The sequence below is a fragment of the Mus caroli genome, chromosome 7, assembly GCF_900094665.2.
Source record: "Mus caroli chromosome 7, CAROLI_EIJ_v1.1, whole genome shotgun sequence".
In the NCBI taxonomy this organism is placed as follows: Eukaryota; Metazoa; Chordata; class Mammalia; order Rodentia; family Muridae; genus Mus; species Mus caroli.
This window is the reverse complement of record NC_034576.1, coordinates 128,776,508-128,791,018: the sequence shown is the minus strand read 5'-3', so window position 1 is coordinate 128,791,018 and position 14,511 is coordinate 128,776,508. Positions and strand designations below refer to the sequence as shown.

At 53.4% G+C, this 14,511-nt stretch overlaps 2 protein-coding genes across 2 annotated transcripts in view; both read right to left on the bottom strand.

Annotated features, from left to right (window-relative positions):
* Gdpd3 (glycerophosphodiester phosphodiesterase domain containing 3) overlaps nt 1-6,689 on the bottom strand; it is a 9,441-nt gene extending 2,752 nt beyond the window's left edge. Inside the window, exons 1-9 of the mRNA XM_021169063.2 lie at nt 6,455-6,689; nt 6,120-6,162; nt 5,752-5,887; nt 5,626-5,671; nt 5,375-5,493; nt 5,208-5,297; nt 4,369-4,502; nt 2,107-2,166; nt 1,941-1,992 (exon numbers count right to left, since the gene is read on the bottom strand). Coding sequence (XP_021024722.1) covers nt 1,941-1,992; nt 2,107-2,166; nt 4,369-4,502; nt 5,208-5,297; nt 5,375-5,493; nt 5,626-5,671; nt 5,752-5,887; nt 6,120-6,162; nt 6,455-6,593 — 819 coding nt within the window. The 5' untranslated portion in view covers nt 6,594-6,689. The remainder of the gene's footprint in view (nt 1-1,940; nt 1,993-2,106; nt 2,167-4,368; nt 4,503-5,207; nt 5,298-5,374; nt 5,494-5,625; nt 5,672-5,751; nt 5,888-6,119; nt 6,163-6,454) is intronic.
* A 601-nt stretch (nt 6,690-7,290) lies between these two features.
* Mapk3 (mitogen-activated protein kinase 3) lies at nt 7,291-13,400 on the bottom strand. The gene is made up of 9 exons (XM_021166867.2): nt 13,221-13,400; nt 12,119-12,301; nt 9,828-10,017; nt 9,544-9,660; nt 9,202-9,316; nt 8,720-8,851; nt 8,446-8,555; nt 8,213-8,366; nt 7,291-7,816 (listed from the first exon to the last, which is right to left on the bottom strand). The coding sequence occupies exons 1-8, from the start codon at nt 13,391-13,393 to the stop codon at nt 8,244-8,246; spliced, it is 1,143 nt and encodes a 380-aa protein (XP_021022526.1). The 5' UTR covers nt 13,394-13,400; the 3' UTR covers nt 7,291-7,816; nt 8,213-8,243.
* Nucleotides 13,401-14,511: the final 1,111 nt, after the last annotated feature.

Here is a 14,511-nt window from a genome sequence, read left to right as displayed (position 1 = left end):
AACTCACTTTGTAGACCAGGCTGGCCTCGAACTCAGAAATCCGCCTGCCTCTGCCTCCCGAGTGCTGGGATTAAAGGCGTGCGCCACCACGCCCGGCCAGTATCAGGCTCTTAAGGACACTGTTTACCCACCACCACACAGTCTCCATATTATACACCAAATGACTTTATTCAGTGAATTTATCTGGATTGGGTTTCCTGTGGTAGACTTTCAAGAGCTTCCCTTCCTGAAGATCCCGATCCTATTAGACACGAGGCCAGTGGGCCTAATTGACCTCCACTGCCCTCAGCCTAGGGAATCCACCCAGTTTCTCAGAGCCCAGCCTCTTGCTCCTCCAAGCTGTAGCCCCCCACCCCCGCCCCCGCCATCCCCCGTAGATGCCTGCCTATGATGCTGTCCCCCTCCTCAAGAGCCAAATTTGTCCCTCCATGCTCATGACTAATCCCCCCTCCCTCCCTCCGTCGCTGACAGTTCTGGCTCCTGTCCTTGGCTGCAACATCACAGCACACGTGGGGCTAACAGGCTTCTTTCTTTCCCCATATTTGAGAGAAAGCTCTCGTTCCAGGTAAATGTCTGGAGCCCTCTCAGTACAGCTGATTAGAAAATATCTTAAGTCTGGGGCTGAGGCTATGGCTCAGTGGTTAAAAGCACTGGCTGCTCTTCCAGAAGACCTGGGTTCAAATCCTAGCACCCATATTGGCCGCTTACAACTAACTATCTGTAACTCCAAGATCTGATACCCTCACACAGACAGACATGCAGACCAATGTATATAAAATAAAATTATAAATTATTTTTTTTAAAAGTCCAAGGTCCAAAGCCAGGCACAGTGGTTTATGCCTGTAATTCTACCATTAGGGAGGCAGGGGCAGGAGGATTACCATGAGTTTGAGGTCAGTCTAGCCTGCATAAAAAACCAGGGGCTGGAGAGACGGCTCAGTGGTTAAAAGCACTGGTTACCCTCCCAGAAGACGATGCTTCAGTTCCCAGCTCCCACATAATGGCTTACAACAATCTCATACCTAACCTCTTTGGAGACCAGGCACACATATGTGGTACACAGACATTCATGTATGTAAGACACCCATACACATAAAACAAGACAATAAAAATAAAAAAGAAACCAACCAGACAAAACCATGGTCAGGCATAGTGGCACATGACCTTGTCCCCAGCATTCAAGAGCCAGAGACAGGTAGCTCTCCATGAGGACAGCTTGGCCTATATAGCAAGAGTCATATGGTGAGACCCTGCCTCAGACAAAACAAAAGCAGCAGAAAAAAAAAAAAGACAGCCAAGCAATGATGGTGCAAGCCTTTAGAGAGACAGACGCAGGAGGATCTCTCTGAGTACTAGGCCAGCCTGGTCTACAGAGCGAGTTCCAGGACAGTCAAGGCTACACACACACACACACACACACACACACACACACAGAGCAAAACAACAAAGGGGGCTGTCAGCAGTTAAAAACTTCTTGTTGCTCTTCCAGAGGAGCCAGATTTAATCCCAATATCTACACGGCAGCTCAGAACTCTGGATCCGAAACCACCCTCTGGCCTCAGCCCCAGGCCAGATAGAATGCAGGCAAAACATTTATTACACATTAAAAAAAATAAACCACCAAAACAAATCCGAATGCCTTCACTATTTCCATGGACCACAATCAAGGCCGAGCACCAGGTGGGCTGGGCCTGGCTTTCCAGCATGTTCCCAGCTGGCCACAAGCATCGTGACCAGTGCTAATGCTTACCAGTCTCTGATTAAGTACCAGGTACACAGCCAAAAGATCTGCAGACACTTATTCTCTGCAGACGACACTTATTCTCTGCATTTTATAGGTAAAGTAACCGACACTCAGAGGTGTCACAGAATGGCGGAAACTCCGCTCCCAGGCGTACACTGTGAGCCAGCTCCTCGCTGGGGCAGAGCTGAGTCCTCACCTGCACCCCTCGGTCCTGCAAGTGTCGGATCAGACTTTTTCTCATGATGATCCTGGGGGCGGAGGGGACATCAAAGGCGATGATACAGTGATGAGAGGGGACAAAGAAGAAGGGCGGTGGCGAGTCCCCGTGTGGGCCCTCCACCCAGCAGCCCTGCCCACCTCACCATTTTGTAATGGTAGCCCACAGTTGGTTCATCCATCCACAGGGAAATGGGAAGTAAGTCCTGTGGAGAGAAGGGGCGGAGCCAGCTCCTTGGTCTTCTCTTCTCCCCACCCCACCCCCGCCCCCGTGTGTGTGTGTGTGTGTGTGTGTGTGTGTGTGTGTGTCTGTCTGTCTGTCTGTCACAGGGGTGTGGTGGATCATTTCCATGACAGGCCTGGGACCAGCTTGATCCCAGAGCTAGATATCACAGACGTCCTCCTGGTTGAGTCTGGGTGAGGTTTTCTAAATTTTTAATTTTTTGGCTTTTCCAGACAGGGTCTCTTTGTGTAGCCCTGGCTGTCTTGGAACACTCTCAAACTTAAGAGATCCTCCTGCCTCTGCCTCCTGAGTACTGGGATTAAAGGCATGCACCACCACTGCCCCGCCAAGGGTCTGTTTTTAAGAATAGCGGAGGTTGGTCCAGAACTTGCAACCCTCTGGCCTCATCCTCTCAGTGCTGGGATTACAGGTGTGTGCCATGGTGCCCATATTTGGCCAGCTTCTTCAGATGAGACAGTGCTTACTAGGTTGGCTACATGTCGCAACTTATCCTACTCCAGGGACAATTCTTGAGCAGTGTCCTAGGTCAGGCACTGGAGTTTGCCCAGGCTTTTATATTTCCAGCTGTGTAACCTTGGGCAAATCACAGAAACCCTGCGTCTCTGATGTTAATGGGGGAAAGATCATGGCTCTACCATCTGGGAAGGGCACTGTAAGGTAAAGGTTAAATACCCCACATTATGTGAAAACTTTTAACCCTGTGTAAATACTGCAGACACAAAGCTTTGGAACGGGGCTGTGGGGCTGGCTAGCTCTCCTAAGAATCACATAGTAGTAGAAACAGGGCTTTGGGGACAGTCCTGGAGAAGTTGTCAGAAAGGAAAGGGAGGACGCAGGCCCAAGCTAAGAAACTGTCAAGCTCCTGATATACCCTCCTACAGCTACTTTGTTAACAGGGCTTAGTGCAGTGTGGGCTGACTCACCTGAGAGTGAGAGAGCCTGGTTGCTTCCCAGAGGGCCTGACCCAGGCACCTCAGGTTTCTTTACTAGGCCGACCAACCCTCATTATTGTCCTATCACAATGGCACTGACCGGAGGGGTTTTCCATCAAGGGTTTGGATGAATTTCTTCTAAAACTGCATAGCGATATATATTAGCCTGCAAGTTGGGTGGTGTCACCTTAGTGTTGCCAGGCAAGAACCATAGTTGTGCCGGCCCATGATTCCAGCACCGGGAAGGTTGAAGCAGGAGGATTGAGAGTTTGAAGCCAATATATGAGGTCCTTGTCTCAAAAAGTAAACTCACGCCTTCTCCATGGCTTAGTGCAGTGGTTCCCTTTCATACAGTTCCTTACATCGTGGTGACCCCCAACCATCAAATTATTGTCATTGTTAATTCACAACTATAATTTTGTGGCTGTTAGGAACTGTAAGTATTGTGTTTTCCAGTGGTCTTAGACAACCCCTGTGAAAAGGTTGTCCCCACCCCACCCTCCCCCGGGGTCTTGACCAACAGGTTGAGAGCCAGTGGCTTAGTGGATAAAGGTCCTTGCCAATCCCTGGAACCTACCTAAAGACAGAAAGAATGTTGTCTCTGGCATTCATATATATGCCATCTCTCTCTCCCTGCTCCCCCCCATACACACACACAAACACACACACACACACACACACTCCTATAACAAATTAAAAAAATAAAACAGGTGGTGACCCAGTTGGTAGTGTCCCCAGCATACACAAAACTCTGGGTTCAGCCTCTAGCACTGAATAAAATAGTAGAGGCAGGAGGAATAAAAATTCAATGTCTATCTCAGCTACTTCGTTTCAGGCCAGCTTAAGATACGTGAAATTCTGTCCCAGTAAAGCAAAACAAAATAAAAAGGAGGTCACTATCTTCTTTAAAGGGCTTTGGGATCGAGAGACAGCTCAGTGGTTAAGAACTTGCTCCTCTTTTAGAGAACCTGAATTTGGTTCTAAGTATTCATGTCAGGTAAGTCACAGCTACCTGTAACTCTAAACCAGGGCATCTGACATCTTCTTCTGACCTCTCTAGGGAACTGCACACATGTGGTATATACATACACACACACACACACACAAATATTTAAAGAACCTTGAGGTCTCTGAGGAAATTAGGAAACTGGGGGTCCTGGGTCATTGCCACACAAATCCTGGGCAATGTGGCCCGAGCAGAGAGGTCCTAAGCCCCATCTCACCACCAGTACCTGTTGATGATGGTGGGCAGGAAACAGAAGAAAAACTTCTCAGGGATGGAGACAAAAGGGAGCAGCCCCAGGTAGTAGAGCAGCAGTATCCAGAACGATCGCCATATCGTGAAGGCCATGGGCATCTCGGGGTTCTGGGAGGCAGGGGAGAGGTGAGAGGGTAGACCCATCTATCTGCATCATGGGCAGCAGAGAGGTGGTACTCGCCAAAAAAGGGTCAGAGCTGGACATCACAGTCACACCTTGACCGGTATAATGGTTAATTCTGTCAGTTTGATTGGCTTAAGTGGTAGTACCTAGGAGTTTGGTGAAATACACCTGTGAGCATGTGTGAGGATGTTTCCACAAAATTAGCCATGGGAGGAGACCCACCCGAACTCGGGCAGCAGCTTCTCCGTAGGCTTAGAAGGGGAAGCAACAGCCCAGCATCTCCTTCCAAAAATGGAATCTATCCTGTTCTTTCCACCTCTCAGGCTCATGACAATGGGGAAGAAGGAAGAAGCCAGCCCAGGCGTTATCTCTGCCCCTAAGCTGTTAACGTCGAGGCCTCCTTCTCATGCCCTCTTGACTTCTAGCTATGGGACCAAAGTAATATGGATTAAAACCTCTGGAACGATGAGCCATGTGGCCTGAAGTCTGTCACAGTACCAAACACCTGACCAAAGCCAGTATTAGAGGTTTTCCAAAGCAGGTCTCATGGTTAACACCATGCCTATACAGTCACAAGTTCCACTTTTCCAATCCTGCTCTTGGGGACTGTGCTGAAGGCTAGTATCTGGGGCCCTCCCTCCTTGGGTTGGGGTGGCCTGTAACCCCATGGCAGAAAAAGACGGACTCACAGCAGCCCTGCATCTCTTCATGACTGAGCTCTTCTCTGCAGCCCAAATTGTAATCTCATTTCGGTCAAAGCGCCTAGTCAGGTTGGCCACCTAGGATGGAGAGAAGGGGTATAAAGGAAGCCAGGCCTCTCTCGGGCCTGCCCTCAGCTGCTGGGCTATAGTACTACCTTGTGAATGAGTTCTTCATTTCTTTCTTTGACCTCCAAGCACATGGGAGTCCTTGGAAATTTCTGGAATACACCCTCCAAGCTAATCATGTGCCGGTCTGACCCGTGGGCAAAATGGCCTGGGCGGGGGGGAGGGGTGTCACAAAAACTGGGGTCAGAGTAGGATAAACAGGCTGGGGTGGGGGGGGCGTGTTAATGAGAGTATATAGGAAGATGGCTAGGCAGCGCAAGGGTGGCTACACGCATCCTACCTGGCGAGAAGTAAATTTCCAATTCTTCCTTGTAGAGGGGCAGCTCCTGTGGAGAGCAGAGAAGCGTCATCAGGGTGCACGCGTGAAAGTAATGCAGCCCTCAGTATGAGGGGCTGCAAAACTCACCTCAAAGTCCAGGGTGTTCACATCCTTATTTAGGCCTGACTGGCGGGACAGGTTCTTGTCGTGTGACACTACCACCACGCCATCCCGGGTGAGCTGGCAGTCAAATTCCAAGAGATCTGCTCGCTGGGCCATGGAACTATGGGAGCAAAGGTTGGTGGGGGAAGAGGACACAGGAAGGACCAGGGCATGTAGTGGAGGGGAAATATTGGTACAGAATTTATGGTGGGACATGTGACCACACCTACACAGTTCTAGGAACTTCCAGATACCCAGTTTATGAAGCGAGTAAGTAGCACCCCTGGTTGTCCAGCAGAGCACAGCCTACAACCCCACAACCTCACATGGAACTTGATGGGGCTTGGACTCACTTCTCTACTGCTTCCATGGTGTTCTCCAGTCGCTCCCCAGACCCTGTGGAAAGCAGTTTGGGTGGATCCCCGGGACCTGGCTTGACCTTCCTGCTTACCTTTCTTCCTGACGGTCTCCCACTTGCTTTAGGCTTCCTCTCTTCCAATCAGTTGAACTGGCCTCTCCTTCCCTGCCACACACCCTCCAGGCCCCGAGACTCTCCTTAACTCGCTCTTTTTAACATTCACTCAAGCCCTGCACCTTGAGGATGGGCTGCCCACCCTGACACCTGTCTTGTTAGGCTCACTCCACCCTAAATGGATTCCTGCCCTTCCACCTCCCTGACTCAGTTCACCTCCACGGTGGGCAGCCAGGCGGATAGGGAAGACGGGAGCCCGCGGCGTGTGCAGCAGATGAGGTCGGCGCAGGAAGAAGATGGAGAGCATGATGTAACTGCCCAGGGTGGGCAGAACAAAGTACAGGAGAGGGATCATAGCCTCGCTCCACGGCAGGCTTCTGTCAAAAGCACAACCTTCCCTGTCCCAAAGGGCTCTGATGCCTGCCTGCTCAGCCAGTGTAGGCTGGCTCCACCACCGGGCAGCGCCACGCCCATGGACCTGCTGAGCCTGCTGGGTGCTGCTGGAACGTGGCCAGACTACAGTATGGCCCAGAGCTGGGGCCAGGCACAGGAACTGAGGCAGGCAGCCCTGGGTTCCATGTTCAGAGACCTTTCACAGATCCCAGCACACCCTTTTGTTCTTGACCATGTGTGTGGGGGGGATTAAGCAGCCCCACCCCCACCCCCACCCCCTAGTGTTAGATCTTTCTGCCTCCCATAGGTGTTTGTCAACAGGATCTGTAACTTATTACACATTTGCCACTTCCCGGGAACTTGGGGGTGTGTAAGGTACCCCCTGAGTCACCCCAACTCACTCCAAGCAGTTAAACAGGAAGCTGTTAGGGAAGACAGTGACTAAAGGGAAACTGACCCCTTCCCAGGAGACTGGCACTCCTTAGAACCCAACCTCGTCCCTGGCCAGCTGGAGCCAAAGACTACCAGGGCTATGTAAAGCCACAGCTGGAGGCAGGGGGCAGTTGTGAGTGCGGTATGCTGGGGTCGCGTCGGCATACACAGACAGAGGCAGGCTCATCCATATACACATCTCTATATTTATATATTAGATACAGGCACGGGGAGGTGGGGAGGGGCACCGGCTCTCCACGGGCCCCACCCCCACATCCAATCACCCACACACAGAAGCAGCAAGGGCGTTACATGTGGCAGCTTGAGAGGGAGAGGGTTAGGCCTGGGCTCCTCAGGGAAACTAGCCCTTGAGACTTAGGAATGTTCTGTCAGGGAAAATGGGGTGGGGTTCCAACAAGATGAATAGGGCAGAGCCCTACTCAGTGCCCTCCACCCCTCCGTAGCACAGGTCCTAGGGCGATCATAGCCCCTCCATTCCAGAACGGTCTACCAGAGCCGGGGCTAGCAAGGGTAGATAAAGACACAGCAGCAGAGATCAGCTCTGGGGCCACCTCATCACTCAGGCTATGGGGAGATGGGGCAGGGGATTGGAGTGGGAGAAGCCTGCTTGAAGCAGGAGACCCCAGCAAAGTGAGAGAAGGTGGCCAGGCCCACCCTTGGTCCAGCCTGGGCTGCCGGGGTCTGGGTTGAGCAAAGTTCACTTTCTAACCATCTGCAGAGAAGGAGCAGGATCTGAAGGAAGAAACAGACAGAAAGGAACGGTCAGGGGGGGGAGCCTTGACCCCAGCATCTCTGGACTGTCAAGTTCTGGGGGTCTTGGCTTCTTTATCTGCAGCTAACAAGAGCAGCCACCAAGTGCTACTGTGATTATAGGCTCCCCTCAAAGCATCATGGTATACTCTGCCCCCAAGGCCTGGAGCGGCTGCTCATAAGGGGCGGATCACTCATCCTTGGGTCTCCAGTGATGCTGACAAATGGCAACCGGATGAGCTGGAGGATGCTCAGTCTTACAAGACCCTGGCCCTTTGTTGTTACCACATGTGGATATGCAGAGATGATGCAGCAGCACCCAGGCTGGGCAGCCTCTGACTGGGATGTGGCTGTGCGGAGGCCTTGGGAGGCACTCACCAGATCCATAAGGACAGGGTGTCTGTTCCTGTTAGGGGCCCTCTGGCGCCCCTGGCTGGAAGCGGGCTGTCTCCTGGAAGATCAGCTCCTTCAGCCGCTCCTTGGGGAGGTCGTCCAGCTCCATGTCGAAGGTGAATGGCTCCTCGGCCACTGGCTAGGGGGCAAAGACGGTGAGGCCCAGGCTGGACACTTGGGATACTAACCCCCCTCCCCGCCGCTGGTGGCCGGCTCACCTCATCTGTCGGATCGTAGTACTGTTCCAGGTACGGGTGAGCCAGTGCTTCCTCTACTGTGATGCGCTTGTTTGGGTTGAAGGTTAACATCCGGTCCAGCAGGTCAAGAGCTAAGGCAAGGCAGAGGGCAGCAGTTAGGAGGAAGGCTAAAGGAATCCCATGGACATCCCTTGTCCAGTGCCTGGGGGGCCTATCTACTGAGGCAGGCGTTAGGGTCACACACTCTTCTTTGCCACTGGGTTTTAGCCTACCCTGGGTTCTCGGCTTCACTCACCTTTGGAGTCAGATTTAGGAAAGAGCTTGGCCCAAGCCACCTTGGTTTTCGAGGGCAGAGACTGCAGGTAGTTTCGAGCCTTCATGTTAATGATGCAATTAAGGTCCTCCTGGGATGGGGAACCCAAGATACCTGCGGAGAAACCAGTTGTCTTGGTGAGAAGTCAGGTCCTCTTTCTGGGAACAGATCAGGAAGCAAGACCAGGAGGCCAAGCCCAGCCACGTGCCACCAGTCCTCCCCATCTACCCACTGGAGTAATGACAAAGGGCAAAGAGCCAAGAACCAGGGAGCCCTGGGCTCAGACTCTGGCTGCAGTCTTCTTAGGGGTATGGCTTAGCCTTACTTTCCCCAGCTTTCAAATGGGAAGAAATACCGTGAGATGCTGGGGGAGGCTCCACATGTGGTACCTAATTCTCACCCTCCAGAAATGTCACCTCTGAGAAGCTAACCCCCACCCCTCTCGGCCAGACAGGCCCTCGCACCTAGAATGTGGTTGAGCTGGTCCAGGTAGTGCTTGCCGGGGAAGATGGGCCGGTTAGAGAGCATCTCGGCCAGAATGCAGCCCACAGACCAGATGTCGATGGATTTGGTGTAGCCCTGGGGAGGAGAGTGTGCTGAGCTTCCCGGCCAGCCTCATCAGGGCCATTCCCGGTATTTGGGACAGTCACTATATCCAACTTAGATCTAACACAGCAAAGGGCAGAGGACAGAGCCGAGGAAAACTCTACTCTCTACATCTTGCTAGGGCCCAAGGGTCAGCGGGATTGTGCCTGGGCCCTGAAATGGCTCTAGGACTCCCTCGCAGACATGGGAAACTCTCCTACCTTGGAATTAAGCATGATCTCTGGGGCTCGGTACCAGCGTGTGGCCACATACTCTGTCAGAAAGCCAGTGTGGTCATGTTCAGGGTCAGCAATCCGGGCCAGGCCAAAATCGCAGATCTGGAATCAAACCCAGGCTACTGAACTACACGCCCAAGGCTTCCCCGGCCTAGGAAGTGCCCCTGCCCTGACTGTTCTTGCTTGCCACATTCCAAGGCTGCTTTTGCTAGCCACCCAGAGGCCTCAGGACCAGGGAAGGAGCGGGAGGGAGGCATTTAACCTCTGACCTTAAGGTCGCAGGTGGTGTTGATAAGCAGATTGGAGGGCTTCAGGTCCCGGTGCAGCACATTGGCTGAGTGTATGTACTTGAGGCCCCGGAGGATCTGGTAGAGGAAGTAGCAGATGTGGTCATTGCTCAGCTGCTGGCTTTTAAGCAGCTTGTACAGGTCTGTCTCCATGAGGTCCTGAACAATGTAACTGAGGAGGACTCCAGAGACCCCCACGTCGTCGGGGGGAGTAGGAGAGACTTCGTTAAGGAAAATGGGCTCTGACAAGGAGCTCAGGTAGTCCTTCCAGCGAGGGTCCCTGGGTCGAGCTTCACAAGGCTCGGAGCTGACAGTGTGCAAGGCACATCTATTCTGGGCCCTCAGTTTCCCTACTGGGCGAATGAGAGTGCTGATGGGTGGTAGTGGGAGGCGTAGGAAGAATGGGAGCTCTGAGTTAACCCACTCATGCCTGAAGTCCCCACGCTGCCTCCACAGCCCTGTGCTTTTAACCTGTCCACACTTTTAGTCTCCTGATCTGACAAGCAGGGAGAGTAAGTGTTCTTCAGAGGGTGGCTGTGAGCAGAAAATGCTCACGGAGAAGCAAACATGAAGTAGTGTTGTTACTCCACGGGCAGAGCCATGCGGCTGTTGAGTGGGTTAAACGAGATAATGCACGAATACCATCTGGCACACAGTAACTGTTTGCTTAAAAATAAATGCCTGCCTTATGGGGATGCTTTGTGCCAGAAAAGTGAGGAAGACACTCCCCAACAGTGCGCTCCCACAGAGCGCTTGACCATACACCAGAAGGTGGGGAACTAAGAGTCCTTTTATACTTGAAGGTAAAACAAAGATTAAGCAAAAACAAATGGCTTATCTTTGGAAGAGTAGTCAGGAGCTGGGTAGAGCACCTCACTCCTATCATCTCAGCACTTGGGGAGGCAGGGGCCAGAGGATTGCCTAGAAGTTTAAAGCCAGTCTGGTCTACAAAGTTAGCCTGAGGCCAACCAGGGATACACTGTGAAACTTTCTCACAAAAAAAAAAAAACCCGAAGTCTGAACTGACATGTAAGCTGGGGTTGGTGTCACCCCCGAGGCAATGGCAGTTGGATCTCTGTGAGCTCAGGGCTAGCCTGGTCTACATAGCGAGACCCCCCCCTTTCTCAAAAAGAAGCAGCAAGGGAATAAGCACCTGCAGATATACACACAGGGACCAACCCTGCTGCTTTATAAATGTGCAAGTCTAGAGATGCAGAGACCTGCTGAAGGTCATGCAGCAAGACCGGAGTATGTCGATTTCCTGTGGTCAGAGTTGCAGAGGCTGTAGAACAAATCCTGGCATTGGGAGGGGTGGGTAGGGAAAAGGCCATGGGTGCTACCGTCTGCTAACAATGGAGCCAGGCAGGAAGTAGATATGGACAATGAACTGGATGTCTGAACTAGGCAAGTAGTGTCAAGCAAGGGCTGGACTAACCTCCCTGGTCAAGGTACAAGTCCACAGGTGATCAGGGTGGGGCTCTCAGAAAAGTGGGAAGGCTCCAAGGAAGCCAACTGGGGGAGAAGAGGAAGCTACTAACAGGAACAGCCGAATTCAGGCAGACTCTCAGAGCCCCTCACCCTTCCTTGAGCCCCCGGCCTAGCCAGGGGCAGGAGTGCAAAGGCTTGGCTCCACCCTGTGACTCTAGGGTCCTCAGGTTCCCCCTCGTAACAATACAACGGGGTTTGAAAGCCTCCACTGTCTCCATGTTGGATTAAGTATTGCCCACCCCCTTCCCCCTCGAGAAGGCACTGTAAAACTTAACACAGAGGAGCCTCGGTTTCCTTATCTCTGAAATGGACACAGTAAAACTCATCCGTCACACAGGGAAGCTAGAAGGTTGAATTAGAACCAAAGCACTAGGCCTGCCCAATACCGGTTTTCTCCTTTGCTTTCCATCCAGTGTGAGGTCTCTAAAGAAAGAATCGGGAGTCTGTTGAGCAAGAACAGGCTGTGGGCAGAGACTGGGTCATGTCCCAGACCTGCAGATGTCAGAGGACAAAGCTCCCATAGAGATCGTTTTTCCACAGCATTCTCCCTCCCCACACACCATACTGGGGCACAGAGCAGAAAGGGATGTGTTCAAGGCCACTCCACTTGGCTGCGACAGACCAGGATCCAAGGCCTGCCAGTGTGCTCTCATGCTCTGTAGACTCTCTGCTAAAAAGTTACTTTGCTGGGGCTTTTTTTTGGAGGGTAGTACAAAAGATGACCACAGACAGCAGAGCCAAGCTCCCTAGCCTCGCTCTGGGGCTATAGCTAAGGTGAAGGATACACATCTCTCATGGCTTCCAGGGTGGGTGCTCTGAGGATGTCTCGGATGCCTATAACATTCTCATGGCGGAATCGCAGCAGGATCTGGATCTCCCTCAGCGTGCGCTGACAGTAGGTTTGATGCTCAAAGGGGCTGATCTTCTTGATGGCCACTCTGGTCTTGCGCACGTGGTCATAAGCTGAGCTGAGAGGGCCAGAGAGATGTGTGGCCTTACAAAGGGGGAATCCAGGCCTGGTGGCCCCACCCAGCCCTTGGCTGGGACTGGAGAGAGGAGGAGAGGGTTCTGGCCAAGTGTAAACAATGCTGGCTCCTTCCTGCTGTGAAGGCCTGGGATCTCCAGGGGAAAGCTGGGGATCAGCCAGGCAGCCTTTCAGTGACTTCACAAACAGAGGAAGAGAGTGGCCACTCACCGACTTCCTTTCTCCTGGACCCTCTTACATTCTAGTTGCCCTCACCCTCCTCCCCTTTCCCAAGCTGGACTCTCTCAATCCGAGACAGGTCCAGGGGATGGGAGTTAAATGGAGAAAGTAGATGAAGCCTAGAGGATTCAGTAATGGGACAGGAGAGAAGAGAGAGATAAGGAGGGGCAGGCAGGTCTCCCTGTGCGGTTCCTAGGTCAGAGCTGCTCCCATAGGAACAAAGGCCCAGAGCAGAGCACACAGTGGGGCAGCGAGAACTCACAAACCCGTATCCCACAAAATAAAGCACATTCTAGAGACCCTTCCCTACTTTGGGCCCCTAGCCTTGCCAGGGGCAGAGGTGCAAAGGTTTGCCCCACCCTGAGCTTTGCTCTCCTCTCTCAAACTCTCTGTCACAGCCTCATCAGGGGGTAACCAAGGCTCCCACTACCTGCTCGTGGGTCCCTCACTCCCCCTTCATCCTCTTAGCTCCACCTTTATCTCTAGGGTCCCCCCAGGTGCCCCTCCCTTAACAATACAAGGTGGCTTCAAAGCCTCCAACCCCCCTCCCAGGAGAAAGTGGCGCCTAGTCCTCCAGAAGTCACTGCACGATACTTGCCCTGCGACACTCCGCGAGCCCCCCATGTCCCGGGCACGCACCTGCTGTCCCTGCTCTGAAGCCCCCTCCCGGGACGCCCCCTCACCTGACCATGCCGTACGCGCCCTCGCCGATGTACTGCAGCTGCGTGTAGCGTGGGCCCACGTCGAATGGCTGCCCCTTCACCACCTCCACCTCCCCCGGGACCACCGGGACGACCCCAGCAGTTCCCCTGGGCTCCCCGCCCCCGCCCCCCGGAGCCGCCGCCGCCGCCGCCATCTCCACTCCTCCCGCCTCCCCCCGCTGCCCCGCCCGCGGCCCCGCCCCTCCCTACCGCCCTGTCACCGCGGGGCCGCGCGCCAGGCTCCGCCCCCGCCCCCGCGCGTCCCGCCCCCGCGCCTGCCGGGCGAGCCTGCGCGGGCCCGACACGTCACGTGGTCTCCTGGGCGCGCACCCGGCTTTCCCGCCTAGTAACGCTGTTCCTTCCCTGCCTTGGCCTCTAGGATACTTTAGTCGGCCAAGAGAGTTCTGCAGCCCCAGGGGCCAGTGGCCCTCAGTAATGCTAAGGGAACCCACCGAGCTCACAGTTAACCTTTGGAGACCTACCTCTCACCTTCTTTGTTTCATTTAAACAGACAGTGGTAATCCAGGCTAGCCCCAAAGGCTCTCTATGTGGTGGAGGTTGGCCTTGAACACATCCTCCTGCCTTTAGGCCTGAGCCCATCATACAGATTCAGGATGCTACTAGGCAAGCATCCTACCAACTGAGCCACATCTCCATCCTTTCTTTTCTCTTTCTTTTTTAAGAGGGTCTCTTGACATGGAACTGGCTGTTCTGGAACTCACTATGTAGACCAGGTAACCAGGCTGGCCTCAACATACTAACTTGCCAGTGCTGGGATTCGTTAGAAGCTGTATCCCCATGCCCAGCTTCCATAATTTCTTATTCGTTTATTTGCCACATTTTTTAATTGTGTGTGTTGGGGCGTGAGTATGTCACAGAGCCTGTGTGGAGGTCAGAGGACATCTGATTCCTTCCACCATGTGGTCCCAGGTGTCCAACTCAGGCTGTCAGACTTGGTAGGAGTGGGCCACCCTGAGGTGCTGAGGGAGCGTATCTTACGTTTTATAACGAGGAAGCAATCTGGAGGGTGGTGGACGGTAAGCAGCACTGGGAAGCTGTGAAGTCGGTCCTGACTCCAGTGTGAAGACGCAGGCCTGCGGGGGGGGGGGGGGGGGGGGGGGGGGGGGGGGGGGGGGGGGCTCAGGTGTGTGCTGAGGCCCCAGTGTCATCCACGTCCTCTGCCTGATTGCCCAGAGGACATTGCAACCCAGTTCACTTCACGGGAGAAGGAGGGAAAGGGCGGTAGCTGTGGACAAAGGTAACTAAATCAATT